Raw genomic sequence first — 16,286 nt, 5'->3', positions numbered from 1 at the left:
AGAGCCCCCCAGACCCCCCCTTCGTGTGCTCCCAGGTTTGGGTTAGGGTTAGACCCCCCCTGGTACAAATCCTGTACACGCCCCTGTTAACGTGTTTTCGACCGTTTTCTTCGGCCGTTCTTATGCGTTCAAACCGGAGCCGGGCAGGCTGAGAGCACGTGTGCATGGTAAAATCCGGTCTATGCTATTCACTTTGCTCGCAGCACCACGCCCTGGGTTTCCCGCTATGCCAATATTAATGTACGTGCAGAGAGCGCTCGTGCGTCGGTCACCGTTGACTGGCAAGAGAATTTTCTTCGGCCGTTCTTATACGTTCAAACTATAGTCGCGGGCGGGGGCGGGACGGCACGTGTGCATGGTAAAATCTTATCTACATGCTTCACTTTGCTCGCAGCATCGCGCAACGTTTCCCAGCTATGCTAATGTACAGGGAAATGGCGCTCCGACGTCGCTCGCCGTTGACTAACAAAATAATTTTCCTTGGCCGTTCTGGTTCAAACCGGTGCCGGGCAGGCTGATAGCACGTGTGCTTGGTAAAATCCGGTCTATAATATTCACTTTGCTCGTCTCTATTATTCGTCTCGAGAGAAATGATCACATCCATACAACGGACACGTCTCTGTAAAAGGAAATTTTGGTCTTTCCCTTAAGTAGCGGTTATGTAGGAAAACTATCTCTCTGGTGCAGCTACTTGCCTGTAAAGCTGGTTTTCACGAATTAATTGGTAATGATTAACAAATTACGCATTAGTGCAATTATGCATTAAAAAGATGTAAAATAAATATTTGTGTAATATCAATGTTTTTGAAAGCCAATGCCACTAGATGGCGCTACGAGGTCAAAATTCACGGGTGTTGCTATCCTCGGGCCCCTGATCTCTATAATATATCATAGAGATATATATCATAGAGATATATTATAGAGATCAGTGCCTCGGGCGTGGAGGGAGGGTCACGTGATACGGCTCGCTAATACAATATGGTGGCAGACCATGTGCGCCACGTGGCGCAGTGGGTCTCACTAGAATCCGTGCGACATAATATGTATTATTTTGTAGATCATGTTGATTACACTAAAAAGGGCGAGAAAGAGAGAGCGCGCGAAAGAAACAGAGAAAGAAAAAGATGCGTGATAATGACAATGAAATGACAATAACGGACTATACATACATTGTATATATAGTGATATTGTATATCACGCACGGACGGAAAGAGATGGAGAGACGGTCGACACGAAAAGAAAGTTACAAGTCCGTGGCAGTCCGGGCAATAACACACTATATAAACACATTGTGGACTGCTCCTGACAACGACTACATAATCTTGAGCGTATATATTTATTACGTTCTTAGTGCGTGCATTCTATTGAAATTATCACGAGGGTGGCAGCCGCGCGCAATACAACAGCGAGCATTTTTAGCCGAATGATATAATAATATCAAGAGCTAATAATACCTTATTATTAGCTATTGATTATTAGGTATTATTAGCTCTTGATAATATATATATTGATGCAAGACATATATATATATATGTGTGTGTGTGCGCGCGCGTGTGTGTGTGTGTGCGTGCGTGCGTGCGTGCGTGCGTGCGTGCGTGCGTTTATATAAGGAGGAATTCGCGCAGCTAGCACCACGAGGACGTCGAACGAACGACCTACCGTAGAATTACACTCATCCTTCCCCGGAACGTAGATCTCATACTTCTCGTCGTCGTCCTCCTCCTCGTCGTCGTCGTCGTCGTCTTCCGGGTCGTATATCTCTCCCTGGATGATGCGGACGCTTCCCTCCTGCACACGCCGCTCCACGATGCGAGTGCGCACGCGCTCGCTGAGTCGTGTGCGCGGCACCGCCTGCGTTCCACCGTCGCCTCCGCGGCGCCCTCTGGCGGCAACCTCTTCCTCCTCGTCGCACGATACGTCTGCAGAGGAAACCACGTGCTGTTAGACAGCAAGCGAAGCCTCCATGCATGTGCGTGCGAAGTTTCACCACGGCAATCGATCCTGATAACTCGATATCAATTAGAATTCACGCCCAGATACCAAACACACGCAAGCGCGACGTAAAGAGTAGATAGGAATAACGTGTAACGAATTTTGGAATTGTTACATTTAAATGTTCACATTCCCAATGCATGCCATGAATATTAGTTTGTTGTTTGTTGTTTGTTGATGGATGAAGGGCTTTGATGTTAAACCACTCAATAAGCTATTCATCTCCAAATTCAGTTTCAGCAGGCACTCTAGGGAAATCACACACACCAGTTAATTGTCAACATACCACAAATGTTACACGCTCGATTTGGGTTGCTAGTACATTACGGCTTTCACACAGCCCGTCACAACTTAGCTTGGAAAATTCAGAACCGAGTAAATGCCAACACCCAAGCAAACACTATAGATGCATTGCTCTGCTGCTTTCCATCTTCCAACTCTTCTCTGTAGATCTGGCATTAGGACTGCATTTTCTTAAGGTCATACTGTATTCACATATTACTTTCATTTTTCTCGAAAGGAACTGATATTTCCACAAAAAATGTTTACTGATGACTGGAAAACAATGTCATCAGAGAAGCACTGTAAACAATGTGATATGGAGTGCTGTGCTTTGCCTATTCATCACAAATTGTGCTAAATCCTAATGAAGCCAAATCTCAAGGAAAGAGGTGACAGCAGCATTGGCATAATTCTACCCTGTAGGGGGAGGAGGACGTTTTCGGAAGCACTGTCATCGATAAATCCCTGAGCTAATCGGGTCACCTCATTTAGCTCATCTAAAAACAGTGCCAAAAACGTTTCAAACAGATGAGCGATCTAAAAGTCGACTAGTAAAGTCAAAAACAGAAAAACGTTCACAGCAATCAATCTCAAATGACATTGATCACGAAATAAATGGCTTACTACGTAACTAAATACTTTTCAAAAGAGATTATATCTGACCATCTGACCATAGCCAACACAACGTTACATGAACCAACAAAGAAGCCTTCAGACAAACATCTACCACATTTCTACGAACATCATTAAACAACCTACACACAGGTAATAGACTCAGAATTGCATCACATGCCAACTTTATCCTCACGTTGCAAGGAATTGCAGCATTTCACAACACTAACCTTCCCGGCGGCCCGCGTCAAGACAGTCACCGCAAAACCACTCGTCTAGAGGAACTGTAGCAAGCGGAGGATCCAGACACTCCAAATGGTACCTGTTACAGAGAAGCATACCAGGTAACAAGTACTGATTACAAGCCCCACGCAAAACCTACGCCGTAAAGCGTTTAAAATTTCCACGTACACAACACATGTATGCTCACTGAATCTACACTCGCTCGAAACACAACAACAATGCCGGTAATGATTCCAATCAAAAAGGCGATTAAAATCCAATGGAAGAACTGCATAGCGATGAAGACTGGGTATCTGATTCTGAGATGATGGGGGAAGCGTTGTTCATACCCTAGGTCACAGCCGTCACAGAGTAGGAGTCGATCTTCCCGGTCACACCGACCGCACAACTCGCAGTAGGTTGGATCTTCATCCTCCTCCGGATCTGCTGCCTGCCTGTCTTTGACAGTGATCTATCAGAAGGCAAGGGAGACAGAGATAATTAGACAGTGTACAATTACAGTGACCAGCATATATTATTGCAATTATGTCCAGTGAATAAAGCTAACTATATCCAGTGAATCAAGCTATGCAGTTAATCTCAAACACGTGCCTTTGAGAGCAAATTGACTAACATAGGGGTTTTTGATGTGATCAGTAATCGAGACTGACTATCGTTGACTCAAAGAAATTGCGTAGTCGTGGTGCTGGTGATGGTGGTAGTTGTCGTCATGTGGTGGTGTTGGTCGTGGTGGTGACAGCAACAACACAGGTGACAGTAAGAAGCTTACTACGTAACTGTAACCCGACGTTCTGAACACTAACCACTGCTTTCTCACCTTCTTAAATATAGGTCCATTCAAGCTGTGTCTTGCAAATATCAGATGAAAAACTTGTCTGTCTACTGGACAAGTGTTCAGATTCTGCAGAAAAACAAGCACAAGAATCAGCAAAGATTTCAACAAAAACTGCAGCAATTCATATTACAAGCATCACGCACGGACATACACTTCTCTAGTTATCAGTCACTGCGGAAACTGAAACGCGCATCACTCATCAAAGCACCACCTACCTTGGACCATTCCTCGATGCATTCCAAGCAGAAACGGTGATCACAAGACTATGGGTGTCACTTATCAAGGCACCACCTACCTTGGACCACTCCTCGATGCATTCCAAGCAGAAACTGTGATCACACGATTCGGGTGTGCCGATGTCTTGTGAGCGAAACCGGCGCAGGCACACAGGACACCGGTCAACCTCCTCACCACCGCTCTCGCTCTCGCTGCTACCCTCCGACATCACCCAGGGTTTCTTGGCATTATGCGGCGTCGTGACGGTGTCCGCTTCTTCCTTTTCCGAACCATTACCCGATTCTTCACCTTCATCTGAATTGAACAAAATTGAAAAAATGCCAATTATTAAAGGATGACACCACTCTAGCTGTTGGTAGATGTGATAGTGAAAGATGAAATCTTGCAATTCTTTAGTGCCAGCAATCTCATTCTGAGGCACTGAAAGGCTGTATGGTAGAGCAAATTATATGTATATATCATTGTTGTTGTTTTTAATTTAATCGACAACTAATGAATGACTGATACCTTCGTCGTCGTCCTCAATTTCATCTTCTTCTTCGCTTCCACTCTCTGCTTCCTCGTCCTCAGAGTTATCACTAGACTCTTCCTCAGTTTCAGGTCCTTTATCTTTGTCTTCTGCTCGATCACCTCCCACGTCAGGAGGTGATTCTGTTTGACCGTCCTCTCCTGCATCCTCGCATTCATCGTCAGAGTCGCTCTCTATCACTCGGCATCTTTTTTTGTGTGCCAAGTGGTTGTCCGAACTCATCTTGCTCACAATATGGACTGCATCAAATTCGGCCCATCCGAATTACACTCCAATCGAAGAGGATTGGTATCGCGGCTTTGATACGAAGCACCGAGAGTGTGCACCTTTAATTAATGCCTGAAAGAAAACATCCAGTCAGCTACCGCATCTCATGGCAAAACATAACGGTGCAGCACCTTTTATTGTTTATTATTTCGGGACAATTACTCAACTCTGCGCTAAATGATTGTTATCGAACTCCGCGTGAGAGATGTGATGAACATCTCTCTGAACATTTGAGATGTTCATCATTCAACAGTTGAATCATGAATGAAACCACACACTAGGCATGAATGAAATATTTATTACACCTGTTTCTTATGTGGTTACCTTCTAACTTCCAATCACAGTTTTACATGTTTTGTGGGGCTAGGGTTAACATTTAGGGTTATATTTTCTCTTCTCCCCCTCCCCTTCTGCTGATTTATGGCTTGTAAAATGATTGCCTATCAGTATAAAAACTTCTAGAAATTAGGCTGTATGACAACAAAATTCTACTGCCTGATGCTGAACATCTTGCAGCTGATAATAATAGTACTGGAGAGTCCAATCTAGGACTCTTTAACCATAAGCCTAAGAACAGGGCCAGCTTCCTTGAGGAATGGATTTCTGCCATCTTACTTAATACTCCTGTGTAAATAAGTCAGTGTATGCACCTATTATTAGTCAAGCCCCAGAGCCCCTAGCTCTACTCGTCAAGCCCTTTGCTTCTGCTACAAGACTATAGAGGGTTCCACGACTTGCACTAAAAATAGCAATATTACCTACAATCCCGTGCCGCCGGCCATACTGGTTCCCAGAATTGCGAACACATGTTACCGATATGCGCAATCTACCGATTTTACATCGATAGATTGTACATACGATAGTGTTATTATAGTAATCTATATTAGCAGTAAGTGAATCCCGGTTTTGCTGACAGGTTTACCAGCGCGTGTTGGGGTGCTAGAGTTCGATATGATTGTGCAGACCCAGTTTTGCAAAGTGTTGCAGGCAGGTTTATCAGCGTGGGTTGGGGTGCTAGTCTGCTAGAGTTCAATGGGATTACACAGGTCCGGTTTTGCATGCAGGTTTATTAGCGTGGGTTGGGATGCTAGAGATCGATGAGGTTGCCGCAGAGTCGGTGGATTGCTAGATTGAGCAGATCGGGAGATTGCACGCAACACATATCATGGACTTGAGTTTGTTTAAATCGCGAGTGTTCAGAAATTCCACCGATTTTTACTGCATATAGCTATCAAACGCAGCTTTTTATAATATCTGGTGTATGCACATTTGCCAACTGTCTGAAGTGTACATAGTATGGACAAGTACTTTGATTCACTAGACAACGTAGCCAAAGCACGCTATCTCGAGAAAATTGCGTGCATTGGGAATCAACACCCGTACGAGAATGGAGTGAGGAACAAAACTTGTGCCCATCACGTACTTATTAGAATCTCGTGAATTGACTACCTAACACTCTAGCCGAGTCCATTTTATACTCTCAAGGACTTTCAGAACTACAAAAACCTGGATGCCTACGATCGACTGTTCTGCGGTTGGGTTAGTGGTGTATCAGTCTACATTTATTATGTGAACAGTGAGAGTTCCATCAACGTTATCCGAGCATGTGTTATGCACTCCCAGTCTCTGATTATACAATCTCTCTATCCGTGCATGGGTCACGATGAGAGAATATGGGACAGGCATCATGTCAGCACATTGTAATTGTAAAGCCGGGCTTGGTGAATTCTGTTCACATGTTGCCTCGGTGCCATTTTATGTAGAGTATGCTGCACGTGCAAGAGAAATCACCACCCCCACTCAAACAGCTGCCTACTGGATGCCGGCGATATATGTATATAAGTGTAAATGTGTAGCAGCGTGCGCCGTGCGTGCGGTGTTACGCTGGTGTACCTGTGTGTTGCAGAGGGGCATTTGACCGGCATGTTTACAGGTAATTATCGGCAATACTAGGCAAAAGAAAGTAGAGAAACATTAAGACATTGGTAGTAAATACATTTCGTGTTTATTCAGCATTGCTTTTTTATTGAAAATGCCCCAAGCGTCTGTGGTCCGCCTTGTCTCTCGTCACTTTACTTTGTGTTGTGATCACGTTAGGCAGCCTAAAAAAGCTGTGTGGCTCTCTCTGATACCGATTGCTGAAGTTGACAACAGCGCAGGAGAGCGTCGTTGTGATGGATTTGCTTAATAGGCGAATAAAATGAGCAGAGAACAGTGTGTTGCTCAATGTACTTGTACCATGCCTGAACTGGTTTCTGGAACCGTCATGGCCGGCGGCATTGCATTGTGGATAATTTGAAAATTCGCGGAACCCTCTATACTAACCTCAGGGAAGGAATACGACAGTGAATCCTTGCAGCATGACAGACTGACTAGACTGCTTACTAGCGCTGAGAAGGTCTATGTCCCCCAGGGTACTATCGGAGGGTAGCACCCTGGGTACGGTTTAGACAAGGTCAGTGACATAAGACAAGGTACCCACCTGCTGCTGGCGGCGGCGGCGGCGCGGCCGGCAGTTCGGCCGCTGCTTGAGGTGGCGGGACTTGAGCGTGACGCGCTCGACCTTCGCGACCCCAGCCTCAATGTCGATCACCTCGATCAGCTGCTCAATGTCGACGAGGCACACTGAGTTGCCGCTGCTCTCTGCGTCCGACGCAGGCGCCCCCTGGTTGTCGCCCACTGAACCGACGACAGACGGCGATCGTCCGCGTGACGAGTGTCCCGCGTCGTCGCTGTTCGTTGCGTTGCCGTCGGCGACGGCGTCTTCTTCCCCGCTGCTGGCCGGTTCCCTCGCAGCATCGTCGCCGTGGCTACCGTCGCCATCTCCATCGTCGTGTGATTCGTTCGCCTCTTCGTCGGCCTGGTCGTCGTCGTTGCCCTCCGCAGCTTCTTCTTCCTCCTCCTCGTCTTGCTCTTCTCCCTCTTCGTGTTCGTTTGCTTCATCTTCGTCTCCGTCTTCGTTGGCCTCCTCCTCTTGCATCTCGCACGCCTCTTCGCCGTCTTCTGCTGTATTGCTTTCATTTTGTTCGTCATCTGCGCCTCCTTCCTCTTGAGCTCTAGTTACCTCTTCTTCTTCTTCATCGTCTTCTTCTTCTTCTTCTTCATCGTCTTCTTCTTGGCCGTTTTCGTGTGCGGCATCTTCCGATTCTTCGCTGACCGGATCAGCTTCGTTATCGTCTGCCACTTCCCCGTCCTCCACCTCATCGTCATCCTCGTCCGCCTCTCCCTCACTAGCTGCCTCGCCTTCTTCTCTTTCCTCTTCTGCTGGCTCTTCCTCATCACCCTCCCGGTCCTCTTCCCGCTCGTCCTCCTCCTCCTCTCCGGCGGCTGGGGTTGCTTGCCCATCCTTCACTTCCCCATCCTCCGCTCCACCTTCCACCACTCCATCCTCTGCTCCACCTTCCTCTGCTTCCCCATCCTCCACTTCCCCATCCTCCGCTCCATCCTCCTCTGCTTCCCCATCCTCTGCTCCACCTTCCTCCGCTTCCCCATCCTCCACCGCTCCACCTTCCTCCACTTCCCCATCCTCCGCTCCATCCTCCTCATTACCGTTCGCAGCATCGTCGTCGCCGTTGCTCTCGTTCGCTCCCTCGGCGTCACTGCCATGCTCCGAAGCATCTCCCCTGGCACCGTCACCATCACCACCGCTCCCCGATCGATCGTCTCCGTCGTCCCCACCGCCGAAGTCCATCGACTCTGCTTCGGACACGGCCTCAAACCCGCACTCGTCGAGCGCCGCCGCCGCCGTCGCCGTCGCTGAATCCCCGGACGCGCAGTTCGTCGGCGCACTCGTGGCGCCCTCTTGCGGTGAGATGACCGCGTTCCCCGCAGCGCCGTTTCCCTGCGCACAACAGCCGCTCTTCACCGGAGCGTCGCCGGCGTCCGAGTCGCCGTCGCCGCGCATCATCGCGTACACGAGTTCGGTGCGCGCGCGGCGAGGCACGTTCCGCCGCGGATCGTAGATCAGCTCCTTCAGCAGCGGCGTGCACACGTCATCGTCGCCCACCGTCTTCTGCTCGACGCGCTCTGGCCGCGTGGGAGACGTCGCCACGCCAACGCGCTCTGGCCGCGCGGCGCCGACCCGCTCGTCTCCCGTCGCTGACGACGACGACGACGACTTGTCGAGGGTTCTCGCCGTGCGCGCCTTCTCGGACACGCGGCTGGCACGCGACTGCAGTTTCACGGCAGACAGCGACGTCGGCTTTATCGAGCCGTCGCGCGTGATCCGCACGTCCGCCGACTTCAACTGCAGCAGGCTCTGTTCGGCAAGGATCGAGCCTAGCACGTCGAGCGACGACGAAGAGGGTGCCGGTTCCGTGACGACGGGCGGCGTTCGCTTTGTCGGGTTCTGTAGCGCCAGTTTCGCCTTCTTTCGGATCGCCGGCGTCAACCTGAAGACACAAGAACGTCTGCGATGAGTCGCGAGCTCGAGATGCCGATGCTACACAGATGACGAGAGCTTCCGAACTCGGCGGATCGGGTTAAGCGTTACAAGATAATCGCGAGACATACCTTTTCTCACCGGACGAAGATTTAGTGAACTGTCGTGAAGCGCTAGGCCCGGCTGCGCTGTCCGAATCCCTGCACGAAAAACACGCAGATGAGTTAACGAATGCTACTAACCGACTAGCACTCGTTAAAGTGCACTAAAGTAAACTAATATAAACTAGTAAAGTACTAGTAAAAGTTATTTGCACGCAAGCCCCCCCCGCCATGAATTAACGTGGTTCGTTCACTGACACGTCGCGGCGAACAACAGTTTCTGAGAAAACCGGATGAGCGCAAGAATGCCAGCAACTCGTCGTGCTGGCGACGAAATCCGACAGGATGAGATACGACCGGCATATCTGCCAGGATGAGATACGACCAATATATCTGCCAGGATGAGATACGACCGACAAAATCTGCCAGGATGAGATACGACCGACATATCTGCCAGGATGAGATACGACCGACATATCTGCCAGGATGAGATACCACCGACAAAATCGTGAAGAGGCGGCGATCCATGTACCAGTGGTCGGAGAATCTGAGCTCGTCTCTCTTGCCGAGAAAAACCAACGAGCGCGAGAGTGCAGCCTGGGCAACTCTACACGCTGGCAAAGAAAACTGCCAGGATAGCAATCAGGATAAAGTCCGCGCAGAGTACAAGATACCAAGCACATACCAGTGATTGGAGAAGCCAAGCCCGTCTCTCTTGCCGAGGATGTGGACCAGTGGTCAGAGACACTACGTACCAGTCATCGGAGAAGCCGAGCTCGTCTCTCTTGCCGAGGATGTGGACCAGTGGTCAGAGACACTACGTACCAGTGATCGGAGAAGCCGAGCTCGTCTCTCTTGCCGAGGATGTGGACCAGTGGTCAGAGACACTACGTACCAGTGATCGGAGAAGCCGAGCTCGTCTCTCGTCTCTCTTGCCGAAGGAATGTGGAGGGGTTCGACTAGCCGATGTCGCCCCTGGTTGTGCGAGCGTGCGGCGACGCGGACGACCACCATCGGGATGCCTGCCGGCCGGCCGGGGCTTCGGCGAGACGCCAGTCCTGCTGGACTGCGATGCGCCTCTTCACCGTGTTGACGCGCAATGCGCCAGCGTTCTCCTTGTCAACCTGGTGAAATATTGAACGATGTATTGTCAACTCTTCGTCAATCATTGTCAACCTGACAAAAACAGAAATGGTGACTGTCAAATCCTCGTCCAGCCTGCGCTAAACAGTAGCGGCATGTGTCAAGTCCTGTCAATACATGCTAATACAGAACAAGAAGAAATTTTACTCACACCTTACCTCGCTTGACCAGTTCCTTTTCCTGACCGCCGCCTGCTTCGGTTTTTCTTCTCGCGCTGATCCTAGCAGTCGACGTCGACGACGACTTCGCGAGATGACTGTGTCTTCTTCTTACGTAGTTCTCTTCCTACCTCCTCCGTCGTCTACGTTTTTTCGTCGTTTTGGCGCATTGCGGCCGGTCCGCCGCTTCTCTTCCGCGCGTAGCTTCGGTTTGGTTTTTGCGTTTGCGACAGCTGATATGCCTAGCAGAGGTCGACGCTCGGCTGCGTCAAAAACAAAAGAACAACACGTGCGTTAGGCAGTTTTTGCATCTTCTTCCGGCATTCGCATCCAACATCCTTTAAAACATTCCTAGAAAAAAAGGAATAAAATAAATAATAAAATTAAATTTAAAAAAAAAGAATTTAATAATAAAAAATAAAAAATTGTTAAAAATTAAAATTAATTTTTTTTATCTAATTAATATCATTATATAAGGAGGAATTCGCGCAGCTAGCACCACGAGGACGTCGAACGAAGACCTACCGTAGAATTAACACTCATCCTTCCCCGAAACGTAGATCTCAATACTTCTCGTCGTCCTCCTCCTCGTTCCTCGTCGTCGTCGTCGTCTTCCGGTCGTATATCTCTCCCTGGACGATGCGGACGCTTCCCTCCTGCACACGCCCGCGTAGCTGCACGATGCGAGTGCGAACGCGCTCGCTGAGTCGTGTGCGCGGCACCCGCTGCGTTCCACCGTCGCCTGCGGCGCCTCTGCGCGCAACCTCTTCCTCCTCGTCGCACGATACGTCTGCAGAGGAAACCACGTGCTGTTAGACAGCAGCGAAGCCTCCATGCATGTGCGTGCGAAGTTTCACCACGGCAATCGATCCTGATAACTCGATATCAATTAGATTTCACGCCCAGAATACCAAACAACACGCAAGCGCGACGTAAGAGTAGATAGGACTAACTGTGTAAACGAATTTTGGAATTGTTACATTTAAATGTTCACATTCCCAATGCATGCCATGAATATTAGTGTTGTGTTTGTTGTTTGTTGATGCATGAAGGGCTTTGATGTTAACCACTCAATATAGCTATTCATCTCCAAATTCAGTTTCAGGCCAGACACTACGTAGGGAAATCACACACAGCAACCAGTTAATTGTGCAACATACCACAAATGTTACACGCTCGATTTGGGCTTGCTAGTATTACGGCTTTCACACTGCCCGTCACAACTTAGCTTGGAAAATTCAGAACCGAGTAAATGCCAACACCCAAGCAAACACTATAGATGCATTGCTCTGCTGCTTTCCATCTTCCAACTCTTCTCTGTAAGATCTGGCCATTAGGACTTGCATTTTCTAAGGTCATACTGTATTCACATATTACTTTCATTTTTTCTCGAAAGGAACTGATATTCTGCACAAAAAATGTTTACTGATGACTGGAAAACAATGTCATCGAGACAAGCACTGTAACAATGTGATATGGAGTGCTATGCTTTGCATTTCATCACAAATTGTGCTAAATCCTAATGAGCCAAATCTCAGGAAAGAGGTGACAGCAGCATTGGCATAATTCTACCCTGTAGGGGGAGGAGGACGTTTTCGAAGCACTGTCATCGATAAATCCCTGAGCTAAATCGTCACTCGTTTAGCTCGTCTAAAAACAGTGCCAAAAACTTTTCAAAACAGATGAGCGATCTGAAAGTCGACTAGTAAAGTCAAAAACAGAAAAACGTTCACAGCAATCAATCTCAGATGACATTGATCACGAAATAAATAGCTTACTAACGTAACTAAATTACTTTTCAAAAGAGATTATATCTGACCATCTGACCATAGCCAACACAACGTTACATGAACCAACAAAGAGCCTTCAGACAAACATCTACCACATTTTACGAACATCATAAACAACCTACACACAGGTAATAGAACTCAGAATTGCATCACATGCCAACTTTCTCCTCGCGTTGCAAGGAATTGCAGCATTTCACACACTAACCTTCCGGCGGCCCGCGTCAAGACAGTCACCCAACAAAACCACTCGTCTAGAAGGAACTGTAGCAAGCGGGAGGATCCAGACACTCCAAATGGTAGCTGTTACAGAGAAGCATACCAGGTAACAAGTACTGATTACAAGCCCACGCAAAAAACCTACGCCGTAAAGCGTTTAAAATTTCCACGTACACAACACATGTATGCCCACTGAATCTACACCGCTCGAAACAACAACAACAATGCCGTATATGATTCGAATCAAAGGCGATTAAAATCCAATGGAAGAACTGCATAGCGATGAAGACTGGGTATCTGATTCTGAATGAATGGGGAAGCGTTGTCATACCCTAGGTCACAGCCGTCAGCAGAGTAGGAGTCGATCTTCCCGGTCACACCGACGCGCACAACTCGCAGTAGGTTGGATCTTCAATCCTCCTCCGGATCTGCTCCTGCCTGTCTTTGACAGTGATCTATCAGAAGTCAAGGGAGAAAGAGATAATTAGACAGTGTACAATTACCAGTGACCAGCAGTCATAATTATTGCAATTATGTCGCAGTGAATAAAGCTAACTATATCATGTGAATCAAGCTATGCAGTTAATCTCTAAAGCACGTGCCTTTGAGAGCAAATTGACTAACAATAGGGGTTTTTGATGTGATCAGTAATCGAGACTGACTATCGTTGACTCAAAGAAATTGCGTAGTCGTGGTGCTGGTGATGGTGGTAGTTGTCGTCATGTGGTGGTGTTGGTCGTGTGGTGACAGCAACAACAACAGGTGACAGTAAGAAGCTTACTACGTAACTGTAACCCAACGTTCTGACACTAACCACTGCTTTGCTCACCTTCTGAAATATAGGTCCATTCAAAGCTGTGTCTTGCAAATATCAGATGAAAAACTTGTCTGTCTACTGGACAAGTGTTCAGATTCTGTAGAAAAACAAGCGCAAGAATCAGCAAAGATTTCAAAAAACTGCAGCGATTCATATTACAAGCATCACACACGGACATACACTACTTCTAGTTATCAGTCACTGGCGGAACTCTGAAACGCGCATGCACTCACTCAAAGCACCACCTAACCTTGACCATTCCTCGATGCATTCGAAGGCAGAAACGTGATCAACAAGACATATGGTGTCCCACTTATCAAGGCACCACCTACCTTGACCACTCCTCGATGCATTCCAAGCAGAAAGCTGTGATCACACGATTCGGTGTGCCGATGTCTTGAGAGCGAACGCGCGCCAGCAGCAACAGGACACCGGTCAACCTCTCACCACCCGCTCGCTCTCGCTGCTACCTCCGACATCACCACAGGGTTTCTTGCATTATGCGGCGTCGTGACGGTGTCCGCTTCTTCTTTTCCGAACCATTACCCGATCTTAACCTTCATCTGAATTGAATACAAAATTAAAAAATGCCAATTATTAAAGGATGAACACACTCTAGCTGTTTGGTAGATGTGATAGTGAAAGATGAAATCTTGCATTCTTAGTGCCAGCAATCTCATTCTGAGGCACTGAAAGGCTGTATGGTAGAGCAAATTATATTGTATATATCATTGTTGTTGTTTTTAATTTAATCGACAACTAATGAATGACTGATACCTTCGTCGTCGTCCTCAATGTCATCTTCTTCTTCGCTTCCACTCTCTGCTTCCTCGTCCTCAGAGTTCTCACTAGACTCTTCCTCAGTTTCAGGTCCTTTATCTTTGTCTTCTGCTCGATCACCTCCCACGTCAGGAGGTGATCTCTGTTTGACCGTCCTCTCCTGCATCCTGCGCATTCATCGTCGCAGTCGCTCTCTATCACTCGGCATCTTTTTTGTGTGCCAAGTGGTTGTCCGAACTCATCTTGCTCACAATATGGACTGCATCAAATTCGGCCCATCCGATTACACTCCAATCGAAGAGGAATTGGTATCGCGGCTTTGATACGAAGCACCGAGAGTGTGCACCTTTAAATTAATGCCTGAAAGAAAACATCCAGTTAGCTACCGCCATCTCATGGCAAAAACATAACGGTGCAGCACTTTTATTGTTTATTATTTGGGGACGATTACTCAACTCTGCGCTCAGGCGATTTTTTTATCGAACTCCGCGTGAGAGATGTGATAAACATCTCTCTGAACATTTGAGATGTTCATCATTCAACAGTTGAATCATGAATGAAACCACACACTAGGATGAATGAAATATTTATTATACACCCGTTTCTATATGTGGTTACCTTCTAACTTCCAATCACATTTGTTTACATGTTTTGTGGCTAGGGTTAACATTTAAGCGGTTATATTTTCTCTTTCTCCCCCCTCCCCTTTCTGCCGATTTATGGCTTGTAAAAATGATTGCCTATCAGTATAAAAACTTCTAGAAATTAGGGCCTGTGACAACAAAATTCTACTGGGCCTGATGCTGAACATCTATCAGCTATACTAATAGTACTGGAGAGTCCAATCTAGACTCTTCAACCATAAGCCTAAGAACAGGGCCAGCTTCCTTAAGGAATGGATTTCTGCCATCTTTATTAATACTCCTGTGTAGATAAGTCATTGTATGCACCTATTATCAGTCACCCAGAGCCCTAAGCTCTACTCGGTCAAGCCCTTTGCTTCTGCTACAAGGCTATAGAGCGGTTCCACGACTTGCACTAAAAATAGGCAATATTACCTACAATCCGTGCGGCCGCGGCCATAACTGGTTCGCAGAATTGCGAACACATGTTACCGATATGCGCAATCTACCGATTTTACATCGATAGATTGTACATACGATAGTGTTATTATAGTAATCTATATTAGCAGTAAGTGGATCCCGGTTTTGCAGACAGGTTTAACCGATCGTCGTGTTGGGGTGCTAGAGTTCGACATGATTGTGCAGACCCAGTTTTACAGGGTGTTGCATGCAGGTTTATCAGCGTGGGTTGGGATGCTAGAGATTGATGAGGTTGCCGCAGAGTCGGCGATTGCTAGATTAGACAGATTGGGAGATTGCATGCAACCACATATCATGGACTTGAGTTTGTTTAAAATCGCGCGAAGGTTCAGAATTCCCACCGATTTTTACTGCGATTTAGCTATCAAACGCAGCTTTTTATAATATCTGGTGTATGCACATTTGCCAACTGTCTGAAGTGTACATAGTATGGACAAGTACTTTTGATTCACTAGACAACGGTAGCCCAAAGCACGCTATCTCGAGAAAATTGCGTGCATTGGGAATCAACACCGCGTAGCGAGAATGGAGTGAGGAACAAGAAATTGTGGCCCATCACGTACTTATTAGAATCTCGTGAATTGAGACTACCTAAAACTCTAGCCGAGTCCATTTTATACTCTCAAGGACTTTTCAGAACTAACAAAAACCTGGATGCCTACGATCGACTGTTCTGCGGTTGGGTTAGTGGTGTATCAGTCTATTTATATGTGACAGTGAGAGTTCCACAACGTTATCGCGAGCATGTGTTATGCACTCCCAGTCTCTGATTATACAATCTCTCTAAGAAGAAAACTAGT

General features: G+C 47.3%; 2 protein-coding genes across 2 annotated transcripts in view; both read right to left on the bottom strand.

Annotated features, from left to right (window-relative positions):
* LOC106810416 (PHD and RING finger domain-containing protein 1-like) overlaps positions 1-16,286 on the bottom strand; it is a 62,160-nt gene that overhangs the window by 38,956 nt on the left and 6,918 nt on the right. Inside the window, exons 2-7 of the mRNA XM_014813767.1 lie at positions 4,709-5,069; positions 4,260-4,495; positions 3,947-4,030; positions 3,459-3,580; positions 3,117-3,208; positions 1,660-1,919 (exon numbers count right to left, since the gene is read on the bottom strand). Of these exons, the coding sequence (XP_014669253.1) occupies positions 1,660-1,919; positions 3,117-3,208; positions 3,459-3,580; positions 3,947-4,030; positions 4,260-4,495; positions 4,709-4,952 (1,038 nt within the window). The 5' untranslated portion in view covers positions 4,953-5,069. The remainder of the gene's footprint in view (positions 1-1,659; positions 1,920-3,116; positions 3,209-3,458; positions 3,581-3,946; positions 4,031-4,259; positions 4,496-4,708; positions 5,070-16,286) is intronic.
* Positions 7,444-10,493, bottom strand: LOC106810415 (spore wall protein 2-like). The gene is made up of 4 exons (XM_014813766.1): positions 10,425-10,493; positions 10,305-10,345; positions 9,510-9,578; positions 7,444-9,388 (listed from the first exon to the last, which is right to left on the bottom strand). The coding sequence occupies exons 1-4, from the start codon at positions 10,491-10,493 to the stop codon at positions 7,444-7,446; spliced, it is 2,124 nt and encodes a 707-aa protein (XP_014669252.1).

This window comes from Priapulus caudatus, unplaced genomic scaffold (genome assembly GCF_000485595.1).
Source record: "Priapulus caudatus unplaced genomic scaffold, Priapulus_caudatus-5.0.1 Scaffold439, whole genome shotgun sequence".
NCBI classification, from domain to species: domain Eukaryota; kingdom Metazoa; phylum Priapulida; class Priapulimorpha; order Priapulimorphida; family Priapulidae; genus Priapulus; species Priapulus caudatus.
The sequence above is the reverse complement of the archived record's forward strand: the minus strand, read 5'-3'. Positions and strand labels throughout refer to the sequence as shown.